The following is a 17,172-nucleotide window of genomic DNA, read 5'->3' as shown; positions in this document are numbered from 1 at the left end:
ACTACTACTCCATCAACCAACTAACTACAAAAATCTCAGTAACTGTAAGCCCGTAACTACTACTTAACCAATAACCCAACTAACTATTGGTTTAGTGACATTTCTCTCCACCTTCAAGAATGAGCTCCAAGACCATTCTACTAACAATCTAAGTGGGAAGAGAAAACCATCAATACCGCTAAAATCTTTGTGTTACTTAGAGATTGTCGTATCTCGTTGCAGGATAATATAAGAAATCTTGTAGTTCATTAGCTACATGTAGAATATAGTACCCATCCATGGGCTACTTCAGGGTTTGTATCATTGCTTACTCCACTATCCCCATGGTAGACCCTTCCCAGTGATTTCGGCAGGAGTCTTTGAAAGGAGTCTGTGCTGTTTGATCAGACGAGTAATAATCCTGGTAAGCAATATTACCAAAGGAAGAGTGATCATCACCAAAGAAAGATTGCAACTCATTGCACTCAATATTATGTAGAGCATCTCCAAAGTCTGTGTACATCAGTGGCTGTAGTGTGGAATCTTGCGGCTGGAATCGATAAACTGCTGATTCCAGATTGACTTCGGTTTGAGGACGAGGCACCTGTATTAGAAACCATAAACAAACAAGTATTGAGTCTGGTTCTTGAACATACTTGGTTGAGATAAAAATTCATCTAGCATACTCTTCTCACCTCTAGACTCCTATAGTCTGAAGCTTGATTCTCAATATTAGACATGACATGTCTAACTGGTATGTCAACTACTGGTATGCCATAGTGGAGATTGGCATCTGGACCATTTCCCTGCTTTGTGTATATTGGTGACTGAAATATTACCGAGGGCTGGTAATTCTGTGGCTGAAGTGGATGTGTAACATTCCCCAACTTTGTGTATATTGGTGACTGCAGTATGGGAGGGCAGTAATCTTGCGGCTGAAATGCACGCAAGAGTGAATCCAGATTTTCATCTGGCGGATCACGTAGCTAAACAATCACAACAAAGCAAGCATTAGTTCATAATTTCATACCCCTATGTGGATAGAGTTGGTATAAGGGTGTTCAAACTGCAAACTTCAAATAGCATATCATCTACAACTTCATTTTTTTTTTTAATCTAATCTAGTAAACAGGTAGATCGATTATAACATAAGTGGTTGGAAAGATCATCTTGTAACATGAGAATCAGCAATTTCTGTTTATTTTCATGTTTTGTGTCTTACGTTTTGCTATAGTTTTTGGGACTTGTAGAAATATAATAGAATTATAGCCGAAATTCTTAACAGAAAAAATGTTCAATCTCACCTGTGGATATACATCATAGACAGACTCATCCTCATCACAGGTTAAAACTTGATTCCTGTGTAGAAGACAAGACTCACTTTCTCCAAATGGTGATTGCAACTCATGACAATCACCATTGGTTTGCAGAACAGCTTCCAGCTCTTGGGATGCCGGTGACCACAGTGCTGACGAGCAGCAGTCATCTATAGTCTGAGGTTGATGGAACAGAAACTCCCCATCTCCCTGCGCCCGAAGCATAAAATCAGCATTCAAAATTACAAGCAAGCAACAATTTCATTAATACATCCTCCATATCAAGACAACAAAGAACATGTTGGTTCTTACCTCTTGATTCATTTCATCATCGCCTCTACCCGGTTCCCCTTCATTTCTGACTGAAGAATCCTTCTTATCTGATTTGTTCTTCAATCGACAAAGAACAAAATCGCCCTGCATTAAGTTTTCGGTAATGTCATGGTTCATCATTGACAACATAACTAATGTCTATGACATACTAATCTCAATCCCCTAAACACATATAAATCAAAGAAAACTGAGAGAAAGAGATTTAGAGCTTCACCTTTTCCTTCTTCGAACAGGAAACAACTTGATTTTGAGGAAGATAGTACTCATGAAAGACCCAGTCGGTCTTCTTCTTGGCTTTCCCACGACCCTGGTAAAAAGTCAGAGTCCTCTTCTTCCCAATCACAGCTTTGGATCGCCGAGCCTTAATCCCACGCTCCTTGCCTGTGATCTTCCAGAACCCCTTCTTCGTGCTCCGATTCGATCGACGGCTTTTGTTGTACTTGTAAGCATTTCTTGTGAAGAAGAACCACTCCATGTCGTGATCCTCTGTCTCACTCCCCAACAAACCTGTAACCCAAAACCCAAAAACTCTCAGTTTATAATGCATCATATTCACAAAAGGGTAGTGATCAAAACTCTGAAAGGTTGAGTCTTTAGTTACCGGGAAGCTCAGCCGGCTCGTGTTCATAGAGGTCGATGAAAGGGATGATTTGGTTGATCTCTGACTCGTTTTCGCCGCGAATCTTCTTCTTCAAAAAGTGATTCACTAGCTCCTCTTCCGTGGGACGGAACCTGTAGCCTACCGGCAATGAAAGTGGCATCGTTTCGTCTGTGCCTAGATTTGTTGTCATCTCTCGATCTGTTTGAGTGTGAGATCTGAGAAACAGGGGAGGAGAGTGAAGGCGTATATATGGTGTTTGAAACTTCACGTAAACCCGACAAGGCATACTATGAGTCATCTCTGTCTGTTGCTACTAAACCCCTCTAGCAAGTTTAAATGAGATAGTGAGGAATCTCCAACTTTTACAATTTTTTCTTTTTGAAAACGACTGACTTTTTCCATGTAAGTGTAAAGATTTGTTGCAGAGATTGTGATAGGAGAATGGAGATGTCCAGTAGGGTCTCGACCTTGCTTCACAAGTAGTCAAGACTCAAGACTCGAAGACCTTCCTGACGAAGGAGTCGGGTCCTCATTATTCTATTTCTAATCTGTCACTTTAACCATAGTAGCTATATATACATATTTGGATTGAAGGAAACTTCCTACTTATGCAGTAGACTTGTAAAATATCGCAAGTCGTAACTACTCTCTTCCTCTTTTCGCTTTCACTTCTTGTATCATGATTTCTTCAAGTTTTATTCATTTCAGAGGATGTTACATTTAGTACGCGTCTTCGTCTTTTTTTTTTTTCTTCGTCGTAATAAGAACAAATATAAAACTACTTGTTGCTAGCTAGAAGATGGTGGTGCAAGCTCCGTGTGGTGGCTAACATGGAGGAACTCAATCGTGGCTGTGGCAGATGCATGCATGCATGGGGGACCGTACGTTCTTCTTCCTCCGGCCCTTAACCTCTTTAGGGATTTTTCTCCATTGCCTAGTGAGACTGGGTTAATTTGTAGGTAGTAATTAATAACTTTTTTGTTACAAGCTAGCTAGGCCAGAATTCCAGAAGGAAATGAGGAATAACGCACCAGCCAGAGGAGAGACTTGATCACTAATCGATCGATGCCATAAGCAAAGCAGTTCAAGTAGATCGATTGCAATATGCATGAACGTACTCAATGTACGTTAATTGCCAACAACAAAGGGTATAATTAGGGACAGATCACTAATTAATACCAACAAATAATATGCGGCGTTGTGAGAGAATATCAAATAAGGAATTAATTGAGATAAAGAAAAAGGAGTCACTGAGTTTGGCAATCTGTGATTGAATGCCAGGGAAAAATGAGAAAAAAAAAAAAACTAGCAAACCATAGCGGAATGAACAAATTAATCAACCCTCTTCTCAATATAAATGTTTTAATAGCACACAAAAATTTGTAAACCAAAGAGAGTTTGGTGATAATTAAACTTCGCCATAAGCCACATCAAAAATTGGTGCATGTATGCATGTCCACATTAAAATTTCAAAAACTACCTAGCTAGCTCATACTAGATCTTTCACTTCAAAGCTTTTGAGTTCATCTCATAGTATTTAGCAATCCATACTGTGATGATTTCGACCTCAGTTCTGTGTTGATCGACCAACCACTCCGGATCGGCAATACCTATATCCTCACAATGAGTTCCTGCAAAAATATATTTATATATATTGTAAACCTTATTGAAAAAACTATGAAGTGAGCCAGTGATCGAGGGGCCGAAAAATGTTGATCACTTAATCGATATATAATATATCTTAGATGAACATATACAATCTAATTATTATCTTGATATATTGTTTTTTTTTTTTGGCTTGTCAAGCTTAAATATTTTTAAAATAATAATGAATTTGTGCGAGATACACATACCATTGTTTGTTTTGACGGCAATGATACTGTCTGATTTGTTCTCTAACACCCTGTCATAAGAGGTAACAATTTTGGTTTAAAATATATATGTTTATTCAAAATAACAAGAATGATAAACTTGGTTAGTGATATTAATATCAATACAAAACCTGTATGAATTGATGCTTGTTTCAAAGTCATCTTCAATTCTTACCCTGCACTACTATATATAAGGATCTCGATCTTAGTCCATTCGAGAAAATGATGTTGCTGCCAAATTTGCCTAGAGTCAATCTTATTATATCCTGCATATATTGTTTGGCATTGATTTCCTTAGCCAGGACTATACATACATGGCCTCCATGGTACGAAGTGATGATCCAATGAGGCCGGGGAGGAACGCCATACATTTCCTTGCAGTAATTGATGTATTCGTCCAGATCAAATTCATAATTAAGGTTGAAACATTCTGTCGTTGCTGATGCTGAAGGGAGAAACCAACTCACTACATGTCTAAATAATGAAGACACAAATAGATCGATCAGTCGTATCAGTCATCTTTATGCAATTCTATTCATCAGCCAATTGTTTTTAACACGCATTAACCAAGAAAAGATAATGATATGATAAATACATTTAGTAAAATTTCTGTTGAATAATTACCTGCCATGTCCACGCCAAATCTGTTTCAGTTTCATTAGTCGGTTGGTTGACATAGCAGGACTTGTTTTGACCATCAACGTACATTATATTAATATGCAACAACACCGACAAATTAATACTTTGGTCAAAATGTCATCTGTAGAAGAATTAGCTCCGTCAATGGACCACGTACAGATCGCTCAAACTTGTGGATAACTATATTGAGCTGCCTCAGTCTATTTATACTCCAAGTAGTAGTATTGTTAAAATTGAAATTTGTTAATTTTTGAGGTAAATTGATGCTTTAGCATAATACATAAATTATTGCTAAATTAGATAATTGCTAAGTGAAATCGACAAATTTGTCAATTTTTTTTGAGGTCCACGTGATATTTTATTATTAGTTAAAATATAATAAATAACAACTACTGATGTAACAACATTATTAAATTGATACCTAAATTTTAAAATTATAGTTAAATATAACAATTTTTGTATTTCACCGCCGGAGATGAGGGGAGTAAATTAAGACATGAAAGTTATATATAAAAAGCAAGGATAGCTTATCTGGGGATGAACAAACCTGCAAGTATTGAATTTGTTGTCAAGACTTGGGAGGCCTTCAGGCTGAGATGCAATGTTATCAATCAATTTCATACCAAGACTAGCTTCTTTATGATTTGGTATCAACTCTCACTCGATCGCTTCCTACAAATATGAACTTTTTATATCATTAAGAGCGATCGATGTCAGACTATCACCTAAAATGGTCACTAATCATATAAAAGCCCTATGACGTGGCAACATGATAACCACATGTTTGAGTCGATTATAGATTTTGACTAACCCTCTCTTAACGTTTTAAAAGAAATTGGAAAAAAAAACCAACAAAAGAAGCCAACTTCGAGAGAGAGAGAGAGAGGAGACAGATCTCCATCTTCCTCATGATCTCATCTTCTTCTTCTTCCCCAAGTATGCTCTCTGCTCTCCTCCTTAAACCCTCCATTTTCTCTCTCAATCTTTCTTATTTGGAGTAGAAATATCGAGACGAGATCACAAGGTGTAGACAATTTCAAACTGGGATCCGATCCTCCTATCGATTCCGGCGGCCTCTGCTGGGACGACAGATGAAATTTGAATCATCTCGGTGGCTCGAAGTGGGGCTTTGACTTCTTTGATTGATCAAACGACGAGTTGTTATGGTTGATTTAGGCTCAATTTCGACTTCGACGACGACTGTCGGCGAGACTGAAATCCGAACCCTGAAAATTTCCTTTTTCTATCAACCTACTCGATTTCCATGTTCATTCGTCAAGCCCAATAGCTGTTTCTTCTTCAAAAACCTATTGGGATCGAACAGAGGATTTTGAGTTTTTTAGCACCCAATTCTGTTAGCGCGCCCGTTAAGTTTAACAAAGTGAAGCTTCACCGTGGAAGAATCTCCGCTTAGTTTTCCTCTCCCAGAATTCAAGGCATGATTTCGACCAAAAAAAAAAAGAATTCAAGGCATGATGAATAAAATTCACAAAATTCCAATAGACATTAAAGCTTCATAATGAACAGTTTATACAAGAATACTAGGGTAATACAAACAAGTGCGATATGATGAGCGATACAATATTTGGTTGTAGGCATGAGATGTTTCAGACTTTTAGTCTGAAGGCCTTTCCTATGACCTCTAAGAGCAAGTCATACATCTTGGAAATGATAGTAAGACAGAATACTGCTGTCTGATTATTACTAATTTGTCTTTGAGACTCCAGCTATCGTTTAGCAGCAGGTTCTATGTAACCCCGCTGCGCTATGCAACAGTTGTGTTGCCATACAGGGCCTTAAAGGCTACAAGAATGACTTCGGTCTGAAAGATATGCTTTACGGATTGAAAGGAGATGCATCCTGGAATACGAAAGAAGAATCCTCTAAATTGCTTGCTAGCTTTGAACTGATGTCTGCTTCCAGGACTTGGTTTAGTCTTTACTGGGGCAGATAAACAGCAATATAAAGCCTTTGCAGCTTCACTGACCTGTAAACTGAAACCAGAGTTAGTTCAGGAATCTAGCAAGTAGCCTAATAGCTTCAGACAATATTTTATTTACTCCGAGAAAGAAAGATTCTTTAGTGTTGTCAGATTGATTTTCTCACCTTGGCTTGTGATGCTGCTCTGCAGTTGGATTCTTCTAGGAGCACCTTCCATGTTTAACTCCATATTGGATATTGGATGATACTGATGTTTTGTGTATGTCCTTTAATCTTAAGGACATACTAATTGCAGACTATCTGTTTGAGGATTGAATATTGGTTTCTGGGAATTTGCAAGTGGGGACAAAGAAATGGATTTGATTTTAGGACATTTAGAAACTGTGAATACGAGGAACAAGTATTGGTACTTCGGTTGACACGATGTTTGATCAGAGGAAAGTAATATTGGTGATTTGGTGCTTCTATTGACAAGACAAGCTGAGGAATGAATATAGGTAGTAATGTTGACAGAGGAAGCTCCACCTCCAAGGAACTGCTTATGAGAAAAGACTTTATATGCCTGGACTCATCACATTCAGAGAAGGGTAGAAGGGTAGACCTCCGGATGGCATTTAGACCATATGCATTCACCAGTGTATCTTCAACCAAAAGGTCAGGGGGGATGCTGTGACACAGAGATGCCTTCCCACTCCCAAAAGAAAAAGAAAAGAAAAACAGGTATAGACTAGTTGCAGCCGTCCTGAGTTGTAATCTGAATGCCGAAACGATGAAGTAGATTCCAAAGCCTCCAGTTCAAGAAATGCAGAAAAGCTGTGATTGTATGTCAATCAACACAGCTAGGCATTTCATATAACTTGGAGATCTTTGAACCATTTGTAGGAGAATATCACCTACTGAAATAATGTGGGTTGGAGACACATTATTACCGAGGCCTCTGATATTCTCCTATAAATAATGGTTGATTAGCTATGGTGGAGCGATGCTCCAGAGGCTAATGCAGAATAATCATTTTCAGATCCATGTACTACTGAAGTGTTTCTGTCACTGGTTACTCCTCTACCTCCATCAATAACTATATCTGAGAACTCTGCGAGAGAAGAGTCAATACCTTGGTAAAAAGATAGCAAATCATCCAACTCAATATAATTATTGTCATTGGAAAAGTCTCTCGGTCCTCCGTTTATTGATGGTTGTGTACAGACATAATCCTTTGGAAGAAACAAATCAAAGTCTGATCCCACATTTGCTCCCGGTTGAGAATACTCCTAATTACAGAAAGAAAGAGTTAAGTTTGGATACTCTTGTTTTGCTGTAGCATATTCAGAAGTCTAAATAAAAGTGTTAAAAGAGCATGCTTGTTCTCACCTTTGGAATCACATTTGTAGCTTGACTTTCAGAATTAGATGCGTTGTTGCTAACATTGTTACCATCGTCGGTTGAAATGTTATTCTTTTTCGGAAGAGAAGGGTCATCATGCTCAAAGGAATATGGCCTCTTACGGCACTCATGTTTATGAACATCGGTGGTATACATTGGTGACTGGTGTAGCTGATCCAGTTGACGTGGAGCAGGTGGATCAAAGAGTGAATCCAGATTTTCCGGGTCATCTAGTAGCTGTTATACCAGTATACCACAAACAAGAAAATATTAGGTAACATTTTCTATAGAAATTTTCAATATACTTCTTGTGCCTCGTACTGAAAATTTCAAAAAAAGTAATCAAAATGCAAGTCTTTTCTGACCTCATCAATCATATCAGATGAATTGCTGCTATCAGGTCGGCCTTCGACAGAGGTTGAATGATCATTCTGTTCTATACAACAAGGATCAGTTTGCATGCCTTCGAATTCATGCGGATTGCCTATGGGAACCTGAAGAGCATCTTCCAGCTCCTTTAATGCCAGGTATTCTTCTTCTTCTGTAATCATGCCACCAACAGTTTCACTTTCATTTCCATTAGGAATTGGAACAACATTAAGCAGATCTTCGGATAGCCAATTTTCTTCAGCTTGATTTTCAACATTGAAGGCCATACTGCAGCTACTGCTTCCTCGATTGCAGAATGGGGCATCCTTATCATGATCAGAGTTATCTGACTTGTACTTCAAGCAGCAGACAACATATTCCCCAATCTGCTTAGGAGGATCACAACTTTCCTGAATGAGAAAATACTCATGAATAACCCAGCCGGTCTTCTGGGAGTTCTTCTGGGCTTTCAGCACTCCACGTTTGTAGAATGTCAAGGTCCTCTTTCTCCCAATCACAGCCTTGGAGTCCGGGGCCTTGATTGCGCGGTCCTTTCCTGTGATCTTCCAGTACCCTTCCCCTGTAGTCCTGTTGACGCGACTGCTGTTGGTGTACTTGTAATCAAGCCGAGTGAAGAAATACCACTTTCTCTGACTGTGCCAAGACTCTTCCCTTATAATCCAAAAGAAGAAGAAAAAGAAAAACTTCCCCACTAGATTTTCAGCCCTTGTGAAGGCCAGTTCTGCCAGAAGGCCCAGAACACAACACACATGACTGTGAGTCCAGATCATTAATAGTGACTGTAGAAATCGATGGTGTTCTTGTTCCGAGATAGATTACCTGGTAGCTGGCGAGGCTCGTACTTGCACACATCATCGATATCAGGGATGATGGTCGTGATCTGGGAGTCCTTGCAGTGATTCTTCTGCTCCAAGTCGCTAAACAGTTCCTCGTCGGAGGGATTGTATCGGTATCCCTTCGGAGCTGTGAAGCCGCCGGAGCTCATCTCTTTCACTTTGGATAGCTGATTTTGGAAGTTGTTTTGTTTGCTCTAAAGTGCAGAGGAAAGAGTGAGGCCGTATATATAATGTCAAATGCTTTTTAACCGAAAGTCTTGAGCTTCTGAAGCAAGTCCAACTGTATGGAATGACTTGCTTTATGAGTGGAATCCTACCATTGAGGACCAATCACGCGTTAAGTTTAACATTTCTTTGTCCCCCCCTTTAGGGAATCTTATTTATCTTTACCTGCTCTTGGAAGCTCAGCCTGTGGTGGCCTTCTATGTTTATCCACTTGAGACTGGGAACATTCAGGAACTTTGGCCAAAAAATTGGACAAATTTGTGTTGGGAACATTCGAGAGTCTCAGTTTAGTGGATCAAAGTTTTACTTGGTGTAAATTTTTCAATGCTCATTTGTAGAATGTGCTACTGCTTATGTTTATAGGTTTCATAGTTAGAAGAGATGAGATCACTTAATGAATAGATACTTTCTCTAAAAATTTAAAAGATAAAGTCTTTGTAGGTTTGATTAGTGTTTTTATGTTTGTGCTCCACTAACACAGATTAAAGGGTTGAACAAAGTGATCATCAGTGTGGAATTTGAATGGCTTTATGTTTCACCAATGGAACATTAAGAGAGGGAAAGACACTATCTGAATTAGCAAGTACTTGTGTTGCTTGTCAAATTCTCTTTGTCGTTAAAGGCAACGTTACTGCTCGATCACCTCTGATTCAACTTTTTATCATTCCTGCAGAGGCTGTGGGAATGTAAACTAAATGCAGGTAAACTAAATAGTTGTGAACATGCATGTGAGATGTTGGTAGAATTTATCTGCTTATGTAGGCTGAGTTAATCCAATAACCTTCTTTTGTTTTCTGTTTATGGGTTTTAAGCTTCCTTGAGCAGATGGCCAGTAAGGGATTCCTATATCCTATAGATTGTTTTGTTCTGTATTCGTAGCCATGGAATACCGAAATCCCTAAACTCAATTTTAGGATGAATTATTATGTTTGCTACTTAGCCTTAAATACAAAATGAGAGAAAACGACTAATATTACTAAAGATGATCTAAAACACTAGGAATGGTAGCATTAAAATATTTTCTAAATTACAACAATCATATATTACCGTTTTGTAATACTACCCCATCAACCATCCGGCTGTTACATTGGCTTTCTCTTCACAATGTTGTGCGAGGTCCATTATCCGAGTGTGGAGAGCAGAGGAACTATTATGTGTTCCGGGAACATTGCTAAGTTATTGTACCCATCCAAATAAATCTACGACATGTGTGTTTTTTTTGACACATCAATTAACGTCTGAGAAAAGGTTGTTAACGGAGATAATCAGGTTGCGTCTTCTAGTTCTTAACTCTCTTTTAGAACTCTATCCTTGTCTCAGTTTCTTACTCACACCAGATCACTCAAACGATTTGCATTTGTTTCTCCATTTGTTTGATTAGTTCGCTATTCTAATCCTGAACAAAAATTCTAGAAATTACCCCAAAGTTTCAAGCTTTTCTGTTATTGCTCAATCTCTTTAACTTCCCTGGCCCAAATTTCATGCTCTTGAATTCAGGAAATCTGTTGGCTTACTCAGGTTGTTCTTGTTTGATTCTATCTGGGCTTCCATCATGAATTTTCAACTTCAAGTATCGGTTAGAAAATCAAGCAAGTTTATGGAAGAAAATTAAAGGTAGCATCTGACTGTTCTACTTCGTACAAAATCTAAAGCAAAAATTTGTGGAATTGAAGATCCATGTCATTAAAAAGAATCAGGGTTTTGCCTTCATAGCCCAGTAGAATAAATTTCAACCTCTTAACTCTTTTGGAATTTACCAACGCAGAAATGATTAATCATCTTTGCTCTGGAAGATTGCAATAAGGTCGACGATGGCATGATCATCGGATCCATCGCCTTTTATATCGCCCATGGTCAATAAGAAAACTTAAGATTTATACTTCATTTGTGAAAAATATTTAAAATCTATACTGAATAGAAGGTTAATGGAGAAATCCAGTGATCAGGAATTTAAGGCCAGAAACTGAAGACGAAGAACTTTTTTTTTTATCAGAAGAAAGAAGAATAACAGGCGAAAAATTCGATAGACTCACGGAGTTAAATTGTTTAACTCTTTTTCAAAATGTTGTATACGTGTCGTTATTTTATTGGATGAGTACAACAACTCAGCAATGTTCCCAGAACACATAATAATTCCTCGTGGAGTGCAATCGTCATTGCCGCTGAAATTTGAGAGAGAGAGAGAGATGGACAGTTTTGTAAATGACAAGAAACTGAGGACAGAATGGTAATTACGCTGAAAACTAAATGGCAGATCCATAAATAATAAGAAGAGCGAGAGCAAAACGGTAAATTTTGAAAATAGTATATAGTAGAATTAAATTCAGTTTACCCATGAAGGTTTGAGAGTAATTTCACGTTGATCCCTATACTTTCAATTTCATCAATTTACCTCTCAAACTTTTGAATTTTTCTCAACCGTGAGTAATGTCATATCTTGTGTCTAAATTAAACGTTAACTGTTGACGTGGACCCAATCTCATGAGTTAAATTACATCTGTACCTAAAGCCTAGAAAATTTTTCAACTTCTTCGATCGCCTATCAAAATTACAAAATCATTGCCTCCCTCCACAAACCCATACATGCACAATCACTACCTCAAAATTGCAAAGATTCTCTTCTCCTTCTCCCTGCATCTTTGGACATGCTTTTTCGAAAAGTAACGATTACAATATACCTACCAGTTCGTTGACGCAGTCGTCTTCCTCCTCCTCATATGCGGTGAAGATGCAGGTGGCGTGTGGCTTGACAACGGGGGTGGCTTTGAAGAAGAGTTCTCTGATTGAATCGGGTGGGAACGCCTAGTCTTCGAGGCCGGTGACTTCGTGGCGGGGAGGGAGGATGTGGTGCACTAGTCCAGTTTGTTCTTCGGTGACCTCCATTGTTGGATCTAAGTGAAACAAGAGAGCTTTTGATTCTGGTGAGAATTGATCTAAAATCCCTTTCGATTAGAGAGAACATAAAGATGTCCTCAGTTTGGGATTGTGGGATTGAGGTGGGAGATTTGAAGAAGGTTCAGATTTATTTGGTGAGGGAGGTGACATAGGAATGGAGAAACAAAGATACGTCGTTAGTTAGGGATAAAAATGAAGGTATTTTTTTTTTTCACTAATTTTTTTTTGTTAAATGAAAATTTTAACCTTAATTGTATGGCCCATATATAAAATTAACGGTCAATTTAAACGAAATATGAGAATTTGGACACGGCAGACATAAATTAAAGAGTTCAGGAGGTAAACTGATGAATTTAAAAGTGTATGAACTAACATGAAGTCACCCCCAAACCACAAGAGGGTAAACTGAATTTAATTATATATAGTATATATCACCGACATTAATTGAAGTTAAACTATAATTTATTCTTAATGGTCAGGGAGATGAAGCGATCTAACACAGATTAGCCTCTAGACCTACTACAAATACAAATACTTTGAGGAAATTATGTGATTTTGAATAAAAAAAAAAATGTACTCATCCATGAACTACTTGAGTCTTTCTATATCATTGCTTACTTCACTATATATCCTCACCATAGACCCATGGACCTCGGCAGGCTAATTGGAGTCTCTGAATAGAGTCTAGCTGTGATGTTTGATTAGAAGAGTGACATTCCTGGTCAGCAATGCTTGTATTCAAGTACTTCCTGATAGAAGAGTTATTGTCCTCACACGAATATTGCGACTCATTGCATTCAATATTATGTACACCATCTCCAAATTTTGTGTATTGGTGACTTGGAGGGACAGTAATCTTGTGGCTGAAATGGATCAAAGAGTGAATCCAGATTTGCTTCCGGGGGATCACATAGCTTATCAATAATCACAGAAAAAGCAAGCATTAGTTCATCCACATGTTAGGGTTAATTAGTCAAGAAGATATTCAAAGAGAATCTGCTTTCACATATCATCGATCTCCAACATCTTAGTTAGAAGGTTATGCTGTATATATCATCAGTGCTTGGAAAGATATATGTAACATAAGAATTAGCAATATCTGTTATATTTGTGACTTGTGAGACTTACGTTTTTTTTTTGAATATTTTTATAATGTGTTAATGCATAACATACAAACTATCATAAAATTATAAAATAAGTCATAAAAGTGGTAACATGAGTATTTATAAATGATAAAATAATATTAGTTACAACATTAATTCTCAAGTGGTAAAATGAGTCCTTAAAGTTGTAATTGAGTCATTCAAGTGATATAAAAAAAAGTCACGTACACCACAACTATACCTCGTTTTGCATAATTCATGAGCTTTATAGCCGATATATACTAACAAAAAACATGTTGATTCTCACTTGTGTATACACATCATACGGTGTCATCTTCATCACATGTTGAAACTTCTTTCTAATTTAGAAGACAAAAATCCTTGTCTCAGTGATTGCAGAACAGCTTCCAGCTCTCTAGGAATGTTGGTGACCGCAATGCCGAGCAGCCGCAGTCATTTTTGAGTGCCTACGTGTAAAATCAGAATTCAGAATCACAAGAAAGCACTATACCAATTGTGCTCGATCCATTTCATCAAGACAACAAAGAACATGTTGGTTCTTACCTCTTGATTCATTTCATTATTAGCAGCTTGATTTTTCCAATTAGATACACCCACATCACCAATTGAAAGCTCAGTCTTGGCCTAATAATTAGAAAATAAGAAACATAAGGGGAGTAAATTAAGACATGAAAGTTGTATATAAAAGGCAAGGATAGCTTATCTGCGGATGAACAACCTGCAAGTATATATTGAATTTCTTGTCAAGACTTGAGAGATCTTCAGGCTGAGATGCAATATTATCAATTTCATACCAAGACTGCTTTATGATTTGTAAGCAACTCTCACACGATCGCTGAGGACTTCATATCATTAAGAGCAGTAACGGACATGATCGATGTCAGACTATCACCCGAGATGTTCACTAAACATATTAAAGCCCTATGACGTGGCAACATGATAACCACATGTTTGAGTCGATTATGGATTTTGACTAACCCTCCGTTAACGTTTTAAAAGAAATTGGAAAAAAACAAAAGGGTATATAACACTAAACTACTATTTGAAGGTACAAATGATAAAATAGTTTTCAAATGTTCCACTTGATAAAAAGATCATCATTAAAACATGTTACATGATAAAATGGTCACCTCATAACATCTTAAATGATAAAAATGTCTATTTTTACACTTTTTACATGACCATTATACCATTCTCTCTGATATCACATGGTTTTTATCATTCTCAGTTTCGTCCTCTCTCTCTCCCTCTCTCTCTGTCTCTCCTGCATCCAGACTAGACGTAAGGCCGAGATTATTTGCCAATAGAGCCTGCTAGACGTGAAGTACCGGCGCGTGCAGATCGACATGGGGTCGTCGCCATCTTCTTCTCCGAGCTTCAGAGAGGTCTGCGTCTCTGAGACGGTTTCGGCTGAGGTGAAGCACTTCGAATCGGTATGTGACTGTGTTTCTTTAGCTTGAACTTTTGAGTTTTGTGTTGAGAATTAGTGGATTTGCTTGTTTCTGTTATTTTGGTTTTGTGGGATTTAGTCTTTGATTTTAATTTTGCTTGGATGTTTGTGCTTAGGGTCGGCTTGGTTTTGTGAAATTGAGTGATAAAAATTCGAACTTGGTTTGTGAATCTAATGGGTTGGATTAGAGTCAATTGAATTGCCTCTGGTATTGGGATTTTTTTGTACCATGTTTGTTTTGGATTTCATGGTTGTTCTTCTTGGTGATTTCGAAGTGTAAAGTTTTAATCTAGACTTTAAGCTCTTGAGTTTTGAGGGAGCTCTGATGATAAATGGGCTGATTGAATCTCTGGTCTGTCAACTTGAATTGAGAGAGAGAGTTGTTTGCTGAAAACTTCTTCTGGAAATCATTCCCGTCAGTCAACTTCAACAGCTCAAAAGTTCCACTTCTATGATTTTTTCCAGAACAGCTTCTTCACAAAAGTTGTTCCAAATCATGTCTTCTATTCTGTGATTCAAAATCGTAGCGATCCAACGGTTGTATTGTTCTCAATCAAGGTAAATCCGCATACTGCTCAGGAACACAATTCTGTTTCGATAGTCTGCAAGACCACCTACATTGCCTAGACCACCTACCCTAGATTTATGATACCCCAAAAGACCTGACAAGTTCTGATTATATGCTGGTGATTTTGAAGTGTGAAATTTATTGTGGGAGACTTGGTTTTGTCTTAGTTTGTTTGAGTTTTGAATCTGTGTGTAGATTCTTTTGTTTGCTTACATGTTACTATGTTAGCTTGAAATTTTGCTTAGTGGGTTGGCCAGGAAAATCAGTGAGTTTAATGGGTTTCTGCTTTGCCATCTTAATGTTGAGTGATTATGGTTTATCTTACTATATCGAGACTTCTTAGGATTAATTGATGCATTCAGCAGCTTAATTTAATTGTGGTATGTAGGAACAGAGAAATTGTACTGGTGAAACTGTACGAGTCAGTTGTCTTAATGGTCTACTAGTTATTTGTTTGTATCTGTATGATCTGTTTTAGGACACTTGTACTAATATAATTTTGTTCTTTATATCAGGTTGTGAGGTGCTCAGAGACTATTGCTAATGTTGTAATGGAGACCCATGCAGTCAAGTTTGTTCCAAAGATTCACTTAGGAAGCCATAGTGAGATTGGAGTAAGACATTCCATGGATGATGATCACATTGTTAGTTACATAGATAGTTACATTTTCAATTACATAGTTACATTGCTATTTACATAGATAGTTACATTGTTAATTACATAGTTACATAAATAGTTACATAGACCGTTTAGTTACATAGCTAGTTACATTGGCAGTTACATTGGCAGTTACATACTTAGCCAGTTACATTGACCTACATAAGAAGCTACATACAAAACTACTCATGTAACTGCACTACTCATGTAACTGCATTAAGCTACCCCTGTAACTATCCATGTAATTACAGACTGATAGTAGTGTATTTTATTGCATGCCAACTGTTTGATTAAATGTCTAAGAGAATTTTGTCTCGATTAATGATGTTGTTTGTGTTAGTTCCATTTTCTCGTTGTGAATTGGGATCAGGAAGTTTATGGAATGATGATATTAAGTTTGTAGTTCATGTACTTGATGTTCAGAATTTAATGTCCTTGTTGATATGAACTATTAAGTAATTGACTATGTCATATATCAGTAGAGTACTCTAGCTAACTCAATTTTTGTTCCTTGCAGAGATGTTCTTCTCATCATATGTTTGTTTTTTATCCTCCCGGCCATGTTGATGCATGTGTTCCCATCTCTAAGTAAGGACATAAGGAGAAGAAATGCCAAAGAGGAATGCTGATGCATGTGTTCCCATCTCTAAGTAAGGACATAAAGAGAAGAAATGCCAAAGAGGAAGAAAAAGGTTGTGAAGAATAGTACCAGAGCGAGACTAAACAAATTGCTAGTTATGTTGCCAAATACATAGATAGTTATGTTGCCAGTTACTTAAGTAGTTACATATATAGCGAATCACATGACCAATTATTTAAGTAGTTACATATGGTAGTTACTTACCTAAGTAGGTAGTTACATACTGGGTCTATTGTTGCGGTGCAGCGGCACGCTGCAAATAATCAGTTACTTGAGTAGTTACATGGTCAGTTACATGACTAGTTACTCATGTAGTTACATGATCA

The 17,172-nt window shown here is 37.6% G+C and overlaps 2 protein-coding genes across 2 annotated transcripts; both read right to left on the bottom strand.

Annotated features, from left to right (window-relative positions):
* Nucleotides 1-307: 307 nt before the first annotated feature.
* Nucleotides 308-2,389, bottom strand: LOC101305608 (NAC domain-containing protein 74-like). Its single transcript, XM_004308221.1, has 6 exons — nucleotides 2,230-2,389; nucleotides 1,843-2,135; nucleotides 1,608-1,712; nucleotides 1,284-1,505; nucleotides 675-965; nucleotides 308-583 (listed from the first exon to the last, which is right to left on the bottom strand). The coding sequence occupies exons 1-6, from the start codon at nucleotides 2,387-2,389 to the stop codon at nucleotides 308-310; spliced, it is 1,347 nt and encodes a 448-aa protein (XP_004308269.1).
* Nucleotides 2,390-7,412: 5,023 nt separating this feature from the next.
* LOC101291171 (protein ATAF2-like) lies at nucleotides 7,413-9,476 on the bottom strand. The gene is made up of 4 exons (XM_004306554.1): nucleotides 9,270-9,476; nucleotides 8,426-9,171; nucleotides 8,049-8,297; nucleotides 7,413-7,948 (listed from the first exon to the last, which is right to left on the bottom strand). Exons 1-4 carry the CDS (start codon nucleotides 9,433-9,435, stop codon nucleotides 7,646-7,648), a joined length of 1,464 nt encoding a protein of 487 aa, XP_004306602.1. The 5' UTR covers nucleotides 9,436-9,476; the 3' UTR covers nucleotides 7,413-7,645.
* Between the last annotated feature and the right edge of the window lie 7,696 nt (nucleotides 9,477-17,172).

This window comes from Fragaria vesca, linkage group LG7 (genome assembly GCF_000184155.1).
Source record: "Fragaria vesca subsp. vesca linkage group LG7, FraVesHawaii_1.0, whole genome shotgun sequence".
Taxonomy (NCBI): domain Eukaryota; kingdom Viridiplantae; phylum Streptophyta; class Magnoliopsida; order Rosales; family Rosaceae; genus Fragaria; species Fragaria vesca.
The sequence above is the reverse complement of the archived record's forward strand: the minus strand, read 5'-3'. Positions and strand labels throughout refer to the sequence as shown.

Bases quoted from the DNA above. Each gene is read 5' to 3' on its own strand.
- LOC101305608 (XM_004308221.1), bottom strand. From the start codon at position 2,389: ATGCCACTTTCATTGCCGGTAGGCTACAGGTTCCGTCCCACGGAAGAG. The intron at 2,136-2,229 runs GTAACTAAAGAC...TTTGGGTTACAG, and splicing joins CGAGCCGGCTGAGCTTCCCG to GTTTGTTGGGGAGTGAGACA. The intron at 584-674 runs GTGAGAAGAGTA...TTTCTAATACAG, and splicing joins CAGACTATAGGAGTCTAGAG to GTGCCTCGTCCTCAAACCGA.
- LOC101291171 (XM_004306554.1), bottom strand. From the start codon at position 9,435: ATGAGCTCCGGCGGCTTCACAGCTCCGAAGGGATACCGATACAATCCC. The intron at 8,298-8,425 runs GTCAGAAAAGAC...CTGGTATAACAG, and splicing joins CATCTGATATGATTGATGAG to CTACTAGATGACCCGGAAAA. The intron at 7,949-8,048 runs GTGAGAACAAGC...TTCTGTAATTAG, and splicing joins CTACAAATGTGATTCCAAAG to GAGTATTCTCAACCGGGAGC.